The following is a 13,640-nucleotide window of genomic DNA, read 5'->3' as shown; positions in this document are numbered from 1 at the left end:
TACATCGTCTTTCTAAGGCAGCTGGGAGTGCAGGGACTGCAGGCATCACCAATGGAACGCCCAGCAAGCAGCTACTCACCACGTAGGCGTACCGCTCCCTGGACTTCCCTTCCCGGCTCACGTTAACCGTCACCACATCTGAAAATGCCTCCTGCGCCTCTCCAGTCTGGCACACAATCCTGCGGATGGGAAAGAGGAGGTTGGCAGCAGGAGCTGGGGGTGGAGGGGCTGCTCCACCAGAGCAGAGGGGCAGAGACCATGGCCTCCTCCTCCTCCTCTTCCTCTGTGCCCTGCCTGGCACCTGCTGTGCGCGGGCACCCGCTGCCCCGTGCATGGCTGAGGGCACCCGTGTCCCACCTGGGTGCGGTGCCAGGCAGCCTGAAGCTGGCAGGCAGGAACAGGGCAAGTGATGGGGACAGGGAGGGACAGGATGGGGACAGAGACTTCCCCTGCCCGGCTCCTCCGACACTCACGCCTCAGAGACGACGTATCTGTTGGGCAGCGGGGCGCACTGCACGCTGCCTATCCTGACGGCGTCGAGGACATCGCTGAAGCGGCGGCCCAGGTTCCTCCCACGGATGGTCAGCAGGGTGCCCCCCTCCAGTGGTCCACGCAGAGGCTCAATCTGTGGCACCGAGGGAAAGGTTGGAGGGCAACCACCAGGAAGCTTCTTGCCTTCCATCCCTGAGCCTGCGTCTATGTCCCGCTTGGCCCCCCATGAAGAAAACAGAATTGCTCCCCGTGCTCCTGCTCCCCCCACAGCGTGCCCGCCGCCACGCTCCCCTTGCTGCAGCTTCGCAAACAAGAAGACATCACACTTCTGTGCTGGGTTTGGTCACAGATTACTCCAGCTGAAAACACATCTGGGGTGAACCATCACTCCTTCCGCACCACAGATTTGAATGGCATTGGGGTAGGGACAAGCCCAGAGGAGGGATGCTAGTGTACTGGGAGGAGAGAGTCCTGCCACCACATTTTCAAGCTGTCCTGAACACAGCAGGACCCTTCATGACAAAAACGAGACAGGAAGTGTCCTGATGCGTGGAGCGTGGCCAAGACACGCGCAGGATGAGTCCAGCCCCGTGGGACAAGGCTGCTCCCCACCCATCTCCCATGCCACTGGTTCTTCACCTGGCAGCTGCTGACCCCACCACTGTAAGGGGATGAGGTGCTGGGCGTGATGCCATTCCACCACGCGAGGGGCTTCCCCAGACAGGGCAACTGCATCATTCACCTGGTGAGAAAACTCCTCCAATTCAGAAACGGCTCTTTGCCCTTTGCCGAGGCAATGGCACGCAAAGCCAGCACAATGTGCCTGCTGGCACCAGCTGGCCAGGGCTGGCCAGGACCCAGCACCCACTTTCACCTGCTGTTGCCCCTCCCCAGCCGGAGGGCTCTGTGCAGGCTTGTCTGCTTGCATGACTCCAGAGGATTTGGATTTACCAGCTACTATTTGCGAAGGAAATAGCGACAGAGCCCTGTGACGCTCTGCAACCTGAACTGTAGTTTCCTTCCATTATTTTCTGGCGAGGTGCTGATAACACTTGACGTGTGCTGGGGAAGGACAGGCTCGGGGGGAGCTCCCCTCTGCCACAGTGACGAGAGGGAAGAGGCAGGCGATGGGGATCCTGCAGTCCCTTCATGCAGTTACAGCACCCAAATTTCAAGCAGCTATTGCTACGTGCCTCCCTAAGTACAGAAATCCCACATCCTTGCTGGTTTTGATGTTGACATCAGCTGTTTTGCCTCTCTAGCTTCTCCTTTCCTAGGGAGCTCATTTTAAGGTTTGTTCTATATACTTTCTTTGCTACTTGTCAGGGACGCACACCTCTAGACAGAACCCCAGATCCAAATACCCCCAACAAACATTCATTCAACTACAATTTAAATAAATCTCATTTCAAAATGCGTAAATGCCAAAAGGTCCCTCTGCCACAATTAATCTCAGCAGAACTGCAGAGCACATGTGCCTGGAGATAGGGCTCACGTTCACATTTCAGCTATGCTCCATTAAACGCTATTCCTGATAAGAATCCTTCAGCCGACCCTGCAAATCTTTCTCGCTTTTACCAATCCCAGGAACTCTGGGACATTTTGATTGTGCTGCTGTTGTTTTTCCAACTAACATGATGAAGACTGAATCTTGTCACCAGCAAAATGTCCTTGGCATCAGGTGACTCAACACCACAGAAACCCAGTGAATAATTCAGTGCTGGTCTTGACCCTGTCCTATGCCAGGGGCAAAGCATGGTTCCTCCTTTGCCCCCAGCTGGGGAGAAGGCAGCGGCTTTTGGCCCTCTGCTCCCTGCCACACCATGCGTGCCCTCCACGTTGCATTTGGGTCTTACCTTCTTAATCTCTGGTGCTGGGCAGACATCCGAGACCTGTGGGGGCTCACTGTGCAGCCTGCAGCTGGAGCTGCTCTCACTCCAGATGCAGCGGTGCCCCAGGTCCTCCCTCCCCAGGCACTGAGAACAGTCAGCACTCCCAGTCGCACAGTTGTACACCTCCACTAAACCACCAGAGACAACAGAAAATGTGAGCTCCTGGGCCTGAGACTTTCACAGCTTTGCTTAGCGTGAGGTAAACAGCCCCCACCACCCCCCACCACCCCCTCCCCGGCTATATTAATCCAAGTAACATCTGAAATCCAGTGGATGAGCAGAGCATCTTGCACATACAGCAAAATAAGGGAGCGCTTGGCTGCCATCCCAAAGATTTCCCAGAAGGACTAGGTGCTTGTTCTCACTGCAATGTAATTTAGCACTTTCTTTTCCTTTTTCTTCCCCTCTAAACACAAACAACACTCAAACTCGGAACCTTTTGTCGATTTATGCTACATGTTTCCAACTCTCAGCATCCACACGGGAAGCTGCTTGGCAAAGCTGGCTCCATCCTGTTAGCAAAGCAATCACATTGCCTCCACACACTGACAAAAATCGGATGGTTACAGTGCTTTGTACAGTGTTTACAGTTCCTTTCCTTCCCCCGGGTGACCACAGGCCCCTTTCGTTGACTTTTCCCTTCAGATCTGCTCAGCTCAGCTTCCACATCTTTCTCCTACACCGCTTTCACCTCTTCATTAGCTGGTGCCCTAGGTTACATTTCCTCTCCAGCCTAAAGACTCCTGCTGCTAGAGTGTGGGTATCCGCTGAGATAAACAGCCAGAAACACTCAGGAAACATTGCTTTCACACCCTTTTCCCCAGAGGAGACTGCAGGAGAACATAAAACAAAGAAACAGTCACATTTTGCACTTCTGTTCATGGAACGATCTCATGGTGCTTCATAAGCAACTAATGAATCCCCCAGCCTTCAGCAGTCTGCCTGTGCCTGTGCTAAGGAAACATCATCAGCATGGGGGGGGGGGGGGGGGGGGGGGCAGTCCCCCATTATCCACCAAAAAATGAGCTTACTTTACCTCGTGTTGAGTCCACCCAGTGAGTTACACTGGTTGGTTTTCCACTCAACAGCAAAGAGCTGGGATTTTTTTCAGCAGACTACCAAAATGCAGTTTACAATAAAAGCTAATAAACATGGAAATAATGAACACTAATAACAGCAATTCCATTAAAGACAGTATAAAAGATGCACAGATTTATAATTGGCCAGGCAGATCTCTCTCTCTGCTTGCAAGTCAGCCTCTCCAATTTAACTTGCACCGATCTGATCAGGGCGAGGAGGAGCCAGAGCAGTCTAAGGGTCCCGCGGGAACTCCAAATATTCTGGCAAATTCAGATCGACGCACACAGTCTGTGTAAGCGAGATCCTCCACGCAGGAGGAGGGGGCATTCCACCACGGTCTTTCCGCTGTCATTCCTGCTCCCAGCACCACCCACGCTGAGAACTAAGAGCCTTCTCTTGCACATCAAAATAGTCTGAGCTCAGACCTCCCACCCCTCTCCTCCGGGTCACCTCTGTATCTCACAAATATCGATGCTCTCTTCTTTCTGCAAGGGAGTCATGCCTCATGCCTACCCGTGCTGGTGTTTCAAAGGTTATTTCACCAATATGGAATGCTTTGCAAGATAAGCCTCCTTTATACACTGGGATTTACTGTGGGGAAACCTTTTTATCCTGGGTCTGATAGTGTTAATGTTTCTCTGCCTCCAAAGAAAAATATCACTTCAGGCATCCAGTTCTCATTTGTATCTAGGGTGAATCAGTTCCTTCCATTCCTTCTACTACAACTGCTGACACTACCGAGAGGGAGGAGAGCCCAGACCTGCTGACCCCTGCGAGGGCACATGGCCGGGTGCAACCATGGAGCTCCGGCCGGGCAGGGAGAGGCGGCTGCTGTGCAAACACCGGCTCTCTTGGCTGACTGCTTGGGCTTGTCCTATCTAAATGCCTTGTCTGAGTGCACTCCTAATCTGACTCTTTGCCTGCCTGCCTTAGTCTGCTGATGTAGCAAGGGCTTTTTTTGGGAATCCGAGCATTCTTCCCAGAGACAGAGAGCAGGCCAAGGGTGAAATGTGTTTACACATTTTATTCCTTCTCAGCACAGGAGAAAGAAAAAAAGAAAGGACTCAATGTTTACAGCATGCTGAACCTTGATGCCACACTCCTGTAAGAGGGCAGGGCAGAGCCCACCCCCATCCCTTATCTCCCCCCACCCACCCACCCCCACCCGAGGAATGCCCCACATCTCTGCGGTGACCCAGAGCACTGCCATGCCCCGTCCCGGGGCAGGCAAGACCTCAGCCGCTGCCTGTGCTCAAGGACAGAGCTTGCCTTTCCCTGAGTCTAAGGGGATGGATGTTTGCAGGCACCCGCCTGGTCCCTGGGCACATGTTCACACGGCTGCCACTCCGTGGAAACACGGTTTTTGCGTGTGCCCGAGGGAGGGAACCAAGCTGTGCCCGCCTGAGCCATGGTGTCTCTCCTGAACCCATAAACTTTGCCAGCATTTGAGAGTCATTCAAGCTGACCAGATGAGAGCAGAATAAAAATATTTTCAACTCAGACCTGTCATCATCTCTGGGCTGTCGATAAATCTGTCTGGTCTGTCCTTCAGCTGAAGGTTCACTGGGAAGAGATGGCTTTTTTCTGATGTGTGGAGCTGCACACAAAAAACAAATAAACAAAAGCTTAGGAAATGTAGTAAAATACAAGGTTCCATACACACACTTACATGGATTAACATTCCTCGTGAGACTTCTCTGACCACTGCTTCTCAGTACAGGAGGGTCTCATCTTTAGCAGAGAGAAGAGAGGGAAGGCTCATTTTTTGTTTTAATTATTTTGCTGAGGTCCCGACGAAGGGCACTGGGGCACGGCGCACACCGCAGCAAGAGCAGAACCCTGGCTTGCTGCTATTTTTAGAGAAAGTGGACAGGAAAACTAACAGACTGGCCAGTCTGCACATTTTCAGTGCCGGGCTACAATACAGTTTTGCAGGTGACGTGATGGGAAAGTGCTCCTCTCCAGCTTCTACTCACAGTATTCCCATCGGTGGAAACCCAAACGTTTGCTGCATTTCAGAGGTGCAGTTTGCCCCCACCGCTCTTCAGCGAGCGCCTGAGCATTTTCTCAGGCCAGTTCCTAGTTCAGCATAAAAGCTACAGAAATAGCAACACTGAAAGGTGGCCAAATTTTTTGCCTGAACTGAACTCTTCCCATTTAGAAAGGTAAACAAGCAGCTCCTTCCCACACTCCAGCGGACCCCAGTGGAGCAGGGGCTGGAGCCACTGCAGACACCCACGGAGCAGACACCGCAGTATGAGCAACTCGTGAACGCCCTACCAGCACAGGCAAAAAGCTTCTTGCTGGAGGGGAGAACTCAGTTTGCACTTTTTTCAGCTGGAAGTGGGAGGCAGGCAGGAGAGGGGGCAGCATCCCAGCTGCTGGGTGGGAGGTTGGGAGCAAGACCCTCTCACCCTCGGACCTGCACCATGCTGCAGGGGGAGCAGGGGCTGGCAGCCTTACCCCCTGACTCACCAGCACGTGTACGCACTCCACAGCGGAGGAGTTCACCCACCGGGCTTCAAACGTCCTGTCTGTCCCAAAATGGCACTCCAGAGCTGTCTCCTGGGAGAGGGAAGACAAGCGTAGGATGGCTGCAACAACCGTTTCTGCAGTTCTCTAGCTCAGTCAGCTGATATGGCAGGCACCAGTGTCTCACCTTCTTTCTGCCATCAGCACCTGACTGCATTCAAGCCAAACAGGAGATCAGAACTCAACACTGTAAATGGGACTGTGGTCTGTGCCTCATTAACCCTGCTCTGCCACACACCTACACATAAAACTGCTGCGGGCTGAGCATCGCATGTGGAGCCAAGCCCTGTCCCTGTCTCGCCCAACATGCTGCTGTGAAGTGTGACGACCAGGCATGGGGCAGCCACCTGCAGTCGGGAACATGGTGCATGCACAGACCAGGAGACGTGCCTGACCCATGGCACGCACAGACCAGGAGATGTGCCTGGCTCGGCTATGCTCTCGTAGCCCCTACCAGCAGGGTACCTGGCTTCCTCGGGACCGGGGGTGTTTTGCAGCTCATGCTGCAATGCAGACCAAGAGCAAATGTGGTCTGAAGCTGCCTCACCCAAATCAGACCAAACCAGTCCATGAACCGAGCTCAAAGCCACCTTTCTCCTCCTCCCAACAACTGCAGAGAGCAAATCTCTAATTCAAATGAGGACCCAGCCAGGAGTACGTTCAAAGGCAGGTCTTCTGTGCTGCTTTCCTGATAACAGAAGCATGATATCCTGCCCCGAGTTACTGCTGTGCCCCCATCCTGCAGGAAAAACTCCTATCTCCAAGCAGGTTGATGCTCCACCACTACTGAGGTCTAACTATCCTTTGAAAACTGACAGATCTGATAAAAGACATGAAAGAAAGCACCAGACTCCTGGCAGGCAGCTGCTGGCTCAGTGAACACACACGTGGCTGTGAGGGGGAAAACTGGAATTTCCTCCAGTGCATCACCTGCACCCAGGCAGCTTCTGTTCTGTGGGCTGGCCCATGCCCCTCAACCCTCGCCCCATGCCCGGGCAGTGCCCCGCAGCAGCGAAGGTGTCGGGGCACGCAGCGGCTCTGATGCCCCGAGCTCTGGCAGCAGGGGAAGGAACCCTGCCTGGTGCCCTGGGACAGCTTGCGGGTGGCAGCGGGAGGAAGCCGGACTGCCGGAGCCCCCGCAAGCACAGTGCCTTGGCCCCTTTCCTGCTGACTTCATTTCCTATTGGGTTACACACGGTATTGCTTCCTCTTCAGCCACCTCCAGCATCCACAGAGGAAGAAGGGTTTCTCGTCCTGTTTTGCTGATTGCAGAGGGCACATCCCCCTTCACAGCAGCCAGGCTGGTGCGGGAAGTGGCAGCCCCAGCCAGGCGGGGAGAGCTCCCTTCTGCCCCGTGCAAAAGGGCAGGAGGTCCGGTGGAAGTGGTGCCTGCGTGACACCCCGGCAGCACCCCCCATGCAGCAAGCCGGGCAGCTCCACAGCATTCCCAGCCTTCTCCTTTCCCTGCAAAAAGAGGAGCTGCCAGCGCGCAGGTATTCTTGGCAGGGGCACGGCCAGCCAGGCCCCACAGGCACTGCTGAGGTCTTGACCCAAAGTGACACAGGGCAGCTTTCTACAAATACCAGTACACTACAAATACAATACTTTCCCAGTGCCCAGCCTCTCTGCCCCAAATTCCTCTGGTTCCTGCTGGCGTGCAACGCATCTCCAAAAGCACCATTTGATGTCCACTCCTGGTTTTTGCCCTATGACAATTTTCATTCCATAAAATTTCACAGAAGTTTTTTTCACCAAAAAACCAGCTCTGCAGTGACAACCAGAAGTTAAGTTAAAACATATTTCCATGCTGTACTCCAAGTAGTGGCTTAGCCAACACAGGACGCTCGGCCCTAGGCTCATCTGAGCCTTCCCAGTCTCTCTAGGAACTCATTTACCTTAGAGAAAGTCGCATTAGCCACTGAGATCGTGATGTCCCGAGATACTCCCGTGGGCATTGGGTCCAAAGAGGCAGGTACAATTCGTGGACAGTCAATTTTCCTCTGTTAGGTACAAAACAAGAAAAAAAAAAAAAGAAAAAAAAAAGAGAGATTAGCTGGGTGCACACTGAGCATCCTCAACAATGAGGCAAGGTGACACATCAGGGCCCTTGCTAAGATTAATTTCACTACATCTGTAAAGTCAGATCACACTGTAACCCCAGAAAGTGAAATATCAAAATGGCACCATGATGCAGAGTGGTAATGCCATGTGCAACTTTCCTCCCTGTGAGGAAGGCTTCAAGTCCAGCCCAGCGTGGCACTGCCTTAAAATCCACCCCTCCTCTAGCTGCCAGATTGCCACAGCACGGTGGTGGCCAGGTCTCCAGGAGGGCTTGCGGGCAGCAGTGGGGCTGGCAGCCATGGCCAGGCACAGGCAGGAGCACAGCAGGAACAGCAGCAATTCCCCTCTCGCTGCTGCCAGGCTTCACCGCCAGCTTGGGGACATCGGCAGCTCCTGGCCCCTGGGCAGTGGGGCTGCCAAGCCTGCACTTTCATCTTCCTGCACTGGATTACTCACAGGTAAAAAGCAAATGCATACACACTCCTCAGCTGCCACTCTGGGCAGCTTCCTCACTACATGCACTTAAACCTTAGAAGACGGGGCTGTAGTGACACTGAAAAGAGGCACTGCAGCCTACAACAGCAAATCTGCCCGTGTGTCCCCCCTCCTGCCAGCTGGAAGCTGATGTCTCATACATCTCAACGTGCATTTCTGCAAGCCCCTGCAGAGATTTCGCTTTCCAGCGGTCTCCCTCCTGCTCAATGCCATTTCAGAAGTGTGCAGGGGTTTGTGTGTGCATGCGTCTGCACGCAGAGGAGAGGGTATAATGAGCTACGGGGCCTTCAGCAAGGGGACTGCAGCAGTAGGACAGCTGAAATGAGAGGCCTAAATAAAGCTGAAAAATGATCTTAAAAGGTCATCTGTCCCTCTGCTTTTGTCCTCACTTTAAATTGATGGCTCAGATACTGGAGCTGACTCAGAATTCAAGTCTGTATGACAAGCCCATCCTGTTCTCTCATGAGATGTAAATCACACTGCAAAACTACAGCAAAAATGAAGCCAGATTCTCCGTTGCCCCAGGGTACATCCAGATTAATGCCTTTGACAGTGGAGCCATTGGGGTAAAAGACAACAAAATATTTGGTCCATTATGCAGAATAATTTGCAGCAGGCAAGATTTCCTTCTCACTTGCATTAAGGGTTACCCCACTGTGACTCCACTGATGACAATGCTGCTGCTGCGCTGATGAGAGGTAGAGCCTGCCCTCCTAGAGCTGAGACGCCTGGCAGGACACATCCTTGGTGCTGTACATGCAGTGAGCATAAGGTTTATTTCTTGCCTTCCCCAGACCTAGCTAGTGGTCAGGGAACTATCTGGAAGTGTCTGTTTGACTGTGGAAAACACGCTTCATTGTTATCAGGACACTCATCTTAACCAAGCACAGTTGGTGCTGCCTAAACAAGGGGATTAAATAACAGAGATGCACATGATAAGAGAAGTAAAACAACAAAGCAAAGCACTGGAGAGAGATTTCAGTCCCAAGCCTCTTCTAGGTGACTCAAAAGAGTTAAAATAAAACCAGCAGGGCTACAACTGAAAATTCATGCAAAAGCTCCTATGGCCTGGTGCGTCCTTGCATGTCACAGCAGCTGGCATAGCTTGCTAGATAAATACACTTTAGAGGACTGATTAACTTGTCGTCTTGCAGCCCCTTCTCCTGCTGTTCATCAGCAGCTAGAAATAGAGATTTCCAGCTGATTGTATCATTCACGTCTGCATCAGGGCAAAGGGTCTGAATGTTTAAAATGCTGCGGATGAAGCCAGTATGATGCTGGCTTCCCAGTGGACCAGTTTTCAGGTGCAGCCATGCCAGCAATTGTTTGTTTACTGAAAACTCAGGGTGTAGGATGAGACATCATGTTTCCAGAGCTACAGAGCACCTCGTCCTGCAGGTTGCTCGCTGAAATCAGCGGGAAGAGCTAAGGAAGACAGAGATAAAATGGAAATGTGACCAAACCAGGCCCAGCAGCCAACAGAACTTCACCTCTGGAGTAAGAGATCAGAGGCAAGAAAGCAAGGACAGGCATGGTTACCCTTAAGGAAGGATAAGCACAGTTATCCCTGCCAGAGGACTTGCTGTCTGCTTGAGGCAATGGGAGCAGAGTGGGAAGAGTGGGTGCAGCTCTCCCTAACAGGTAGGCGAGGCTTCTCAAGACCCGTGTCCACAACCCTAATTTCCTCTCTCCAGGCAGAAGAGCAGCTGTTCCCAGTGACGACACACAAGCACCCAAGTGCCATGCTGTCCCGCACGGTCCCTGTGGCCATGGAGGCAGATCAGACGCTGGGCTGCCAGGGTCCAGCTGCCCCAGCACCTGTGTGTTCCCCGTCCACAGCGGCACTGGTGCCTAGGAGCAGAACAATGTCTCTGCTGGGTTTGGTTGCGTGGCTGCACAGGTGCTGGGTGCCAGCAGGCACGCCAGGGAAAGAGCAAGCTCAGACAGGGCAGGGATGCCCTACCAGCTCAGAGGGACCATGGCAGGTACGTGGTCCCTGCACTCCTGGCTCGGACTGCTCCCTGTTTGCTGTGCCACAACTGCCACCCTCACCTTGCTCACCGCTTGCTCCTGTGCCCTGGGACATCCCATGCAGACCCGTGAGACCCAACGGCTGGCATGCCAGGTCCCACAGCAACTCCAGCGCCGTGGCAGGCATCACTGGTCAGCAGCACCACCTCGGGTTTGGGTTTACAAGGCATTGCTTGGGTCTGGCCCCAGGAGGCTCCATGCGAGAAGCCTGGTGCTCTCCCACCATCAGCACAGGCACTGTAGCAGGGTCTTACCCCCACAGCCTCAGTTTCATGGCTTGTCCCCCCTCCAGCAGCCCTGGGGGGGGGGGGGGGGTCAGGGACAGGGAATGAGGGAGCAGCCAGACTCGGCACGACCTGGTGCTCAAACACTCCCTGGCATCTCCCCAGATGCAGGCTGGGAGGGACACCTGGGCTGAGCCAGGATAACACAAGGCTCCCTGCTCCGCCGAGTAACTGCTCTTCCCCTGCCTTTCAAGCAGCAGCTACACTTGAGCCAAAGGACACAAATTATCTCAGGCAACTTTTGTGTTTGCCAGCTAAGTCACAAGCTACACGGCGCTTTGTCAAGGAAAAAGTCAATTCAGTAATGCAGAACCTTCTTCAGAAGTCCTCTCGCAGCCCAAGCTCTTCCTCTACATTTAATGAGAAACAGAACGCCTACCAGCCATGACTAAAAACACTGACTGAGGACTCATCCGTGGCGGTCCCCAGCCATCCCCACAGCCCTGACATCACCCAGTGCTGCAGGCAGGCAGTGCCCCAGCCCTGAGCGGCAACCCAGCACGTGGGTGCCACACCAGGAGCAGCCATCGGTGATGGCTTTCCCGTGCCCTCCACCCATCCAGACAGCAAGAGAAAAACTCCAGATATTTTCTGAATCCTGGGAAGTTGACAAAGTGGAGGGTGCTTCCTCACGCCGCCTGGTTCGAGCTGCCTGTGTGCACCAAGGGAAGCACAACCGATCCAGACACGCTTCACAAGCCAGAGGACTGACCAGCACTGTCTTACACTGCCAGGAGCCCTTGCCCAGCTGCCACCCAGCAGGGACGGGAAACGTTTCCTGGGGTTTTACACCAGACATGACCACATGGAGCTGTGGTGTGGTGGCCCCATCTCCATCCCTGTCCCCTGCGCTTGCAGCCACCCACCTCCTCCCTGCTGGAGGGGAGCAGATGGCAGGGCCAGCCTGGGGTCAGCCCAGGGGGTGATGGTGGGATGTCTGACACAGGGACCGACTCCTGCCGGCAATAAGCACGGGTAACGCTGGAAGAGCTGAGATGAGAGCAGAGCACCCGTGCTAAAGGGATATTCAATCTACAGTGTAAAAGCTTGGCTTGGAAATATGGCAGATTGATTGCTAAAAAGCCAATTTTATTTAAATTAACTTCAATTTAAATTTCAGAAGCAGGAACACACTGAGCCTCTGGGTTATTAAAGCTATAATTTGGAAAGGGGCTATTTTCTCCTTTTGACAAGCACCACCAGCAGTGCTCCAGCAAATTATTAACATACTGCAACAGCCTAGCCAAAGCTAAATGAATTGTAAAGTATTGCTGTATTTATTGTATTACTCAAACCCAGGCATCCCAGGATGTGGAGAGGCAGCGGCATTGCTCCAGACATGAGAGGTGGTGAAGAGCCAAGGGATAGAACCTGCTGAGGGCACCGGGACAGCCGAATGCTTTAGCCAGGCTGCCACCCTCCTCACACACGCATGCCTCTGGGCGCAGCACGGCATGGTGCAGCATGGCATGGCACAGCTGCAGCTCATCTGCCCTGCAAGCTCCTGGACACCAGAAGAGGAGGGTGCCCCACCTCCAGCCTGGGACCAGCCCTGGCCAGCAAGTGCCAGCCACTGGTGGAGGAGACTCAGAGCTTGCCAGGAGGAGCGGCTGAGACCTGCTGAGCACCAGTGCCTGAAGACCCCGCAGGGTCACTAAATAAAGTGAGGCTCAGCCTGGAGACCTCAAGGCAAGATGGTCTAAGCTTGGCCTCAGCCTCAAGCTCACTCGTGCTGCTGGGGAACGCTGCAAACATGACGCACACAGAGCAGTGCTCCAGGGCGGCCCTCCAGCTCCCCATCTGCAAAGCCTTTGGAAGTGAGACACTTATTCACTGCATTTTGGGCTGCAGAGACTCCCCAAGGCCAGGCAGCACGTCAGCGGTGCCAAGCAGTGCCACCCTTGGAGCTGCCCGCCAAGCACTGGGGCAGTGCTGCCAAATCCCAGCCACCTGCCTCCAACCCCAGGAGAAGGGAAACAACAACCACAGCACCACGACATGGGAAGGTAGCCCGAAGCAGCAAAGTTTGACAGGCTTTACCTTCATCTGCAGAGCATCATCACACTGTGAGTGGTTGGAGACGCAGGTGTAGGTGGAGGGGCACCAGTGACACTTCCACCTGGTCGAGAGGCAGCTGGTGCAGCTGAAATTGCAAAGGTGAGAAATGGAGTGGTGAGAAAACGAGCTTTCAGGCTGCTCAGGGGAGCCAAACCTCTGCAGTGCAATCAATCTTCTCACATTGTGCTCAGTCTTCAACGGTGCCCAGAAAAACCCGTGGCAATTGCTGGGTTTTCCTCTCCTCCTCTCCCAGCGAGCTGGTGGGGGATGCAGGCAGAGCCCATTCTCCCCTGTGCCACTCCAAGAGCAGCTCTGGGGTGTCACCACCTGCGGTGCCAGTGCCTGGCCCCAGGCCCCAGCAGACCAGGAGTCACCCTCTCATCCTTAGTGAAAACCACTCTTTTCCCCCAAAATGCTCTTCCCCCGCCCCCCCCCCCCCCCCCCCCCCACCTATCTCTCTCTCTCCGGGGAGGCAGGCACGCTCACACCTGCCTCCATGGTTTGCACAGGGCATGGGGATCCCTGTGTCAGGCTCCACTGCTGTGCTCCTGAAAAGCAGATGAATTTCTGTGGGTGGCACCAGAGCCCCCCTCCAGCCCACCGTGCTAGTGAGGGGTAGGCAACTGCTCCCACCCAGGGCTGGAAGGGGCAAGAGAGCAGAGGGAGTGTGCCCCTCCCTCACCGCCCCACAGACCCCCTCCAGGGATTGCTGGAG

At 54.1% G+C, this 13,640-nt stretch overlaps 1 protein-coding gene across 1 annotated transcript in view; it reads right to left on the bottom strand.

The window, feature by feature from the left end:
- PLXND1 (plexin D1) overlaps nucleotides 1-13,640 on the bottom strand; it is an 83,834-nt gene that overhangs the window by 40,408 nt on the left and 29,786 nt on the right. Inside the window, exons 8-14 of the mRNA XM_055804153.1 lie at nucleotides 12,908-13,010; nucleotides 7,892-7,996; nucleotides 5,940-6,029; nucleotides 4,968-5,061; nucleotides 2,349-2,512; nucleotides 474-625; nucleotides 80-179 (exon numbers count right to left, since the gene is read on the bottom strand). Coding sequence (XP_055660128.1) covers nucleotides 80-179; nucleotides 474-625; nucleotides 2,349-2,512; nucleotides 4,968-5,061; nucleotides 5,940-6,029; nucleotides 7,892-7,996; nucleotides 12,908-13,010 — 808 coding nt within the window. The remainder of the gene's footprint in view (nucleotides 1-79; nucleotides 180-473; nucleotides 626-2,348; nucleotides 2,513-4,967; nucleotides 5,062-5,939; nucleotides 6,030-7,891; nucleotides 7,997-12,907; nucleotides 13,011-13,640) is intronic.

This window comes from Falco peregrinus, chromosome 5 (assembly GCF_023634155.1).
Source record: "Falco peregrinus isolate bFalPer1 chromosome 5, bFalPer1.pri, whole genome shotgun sequence".
NCBI lineage: Eukaryota > Metazoa > Chordata > Aves > Falconiformes > Falconidae > Falco > Falco peregrinus.
This window is presented reverse-complemented; position numbering and strand designations above follow the sequence as displayed.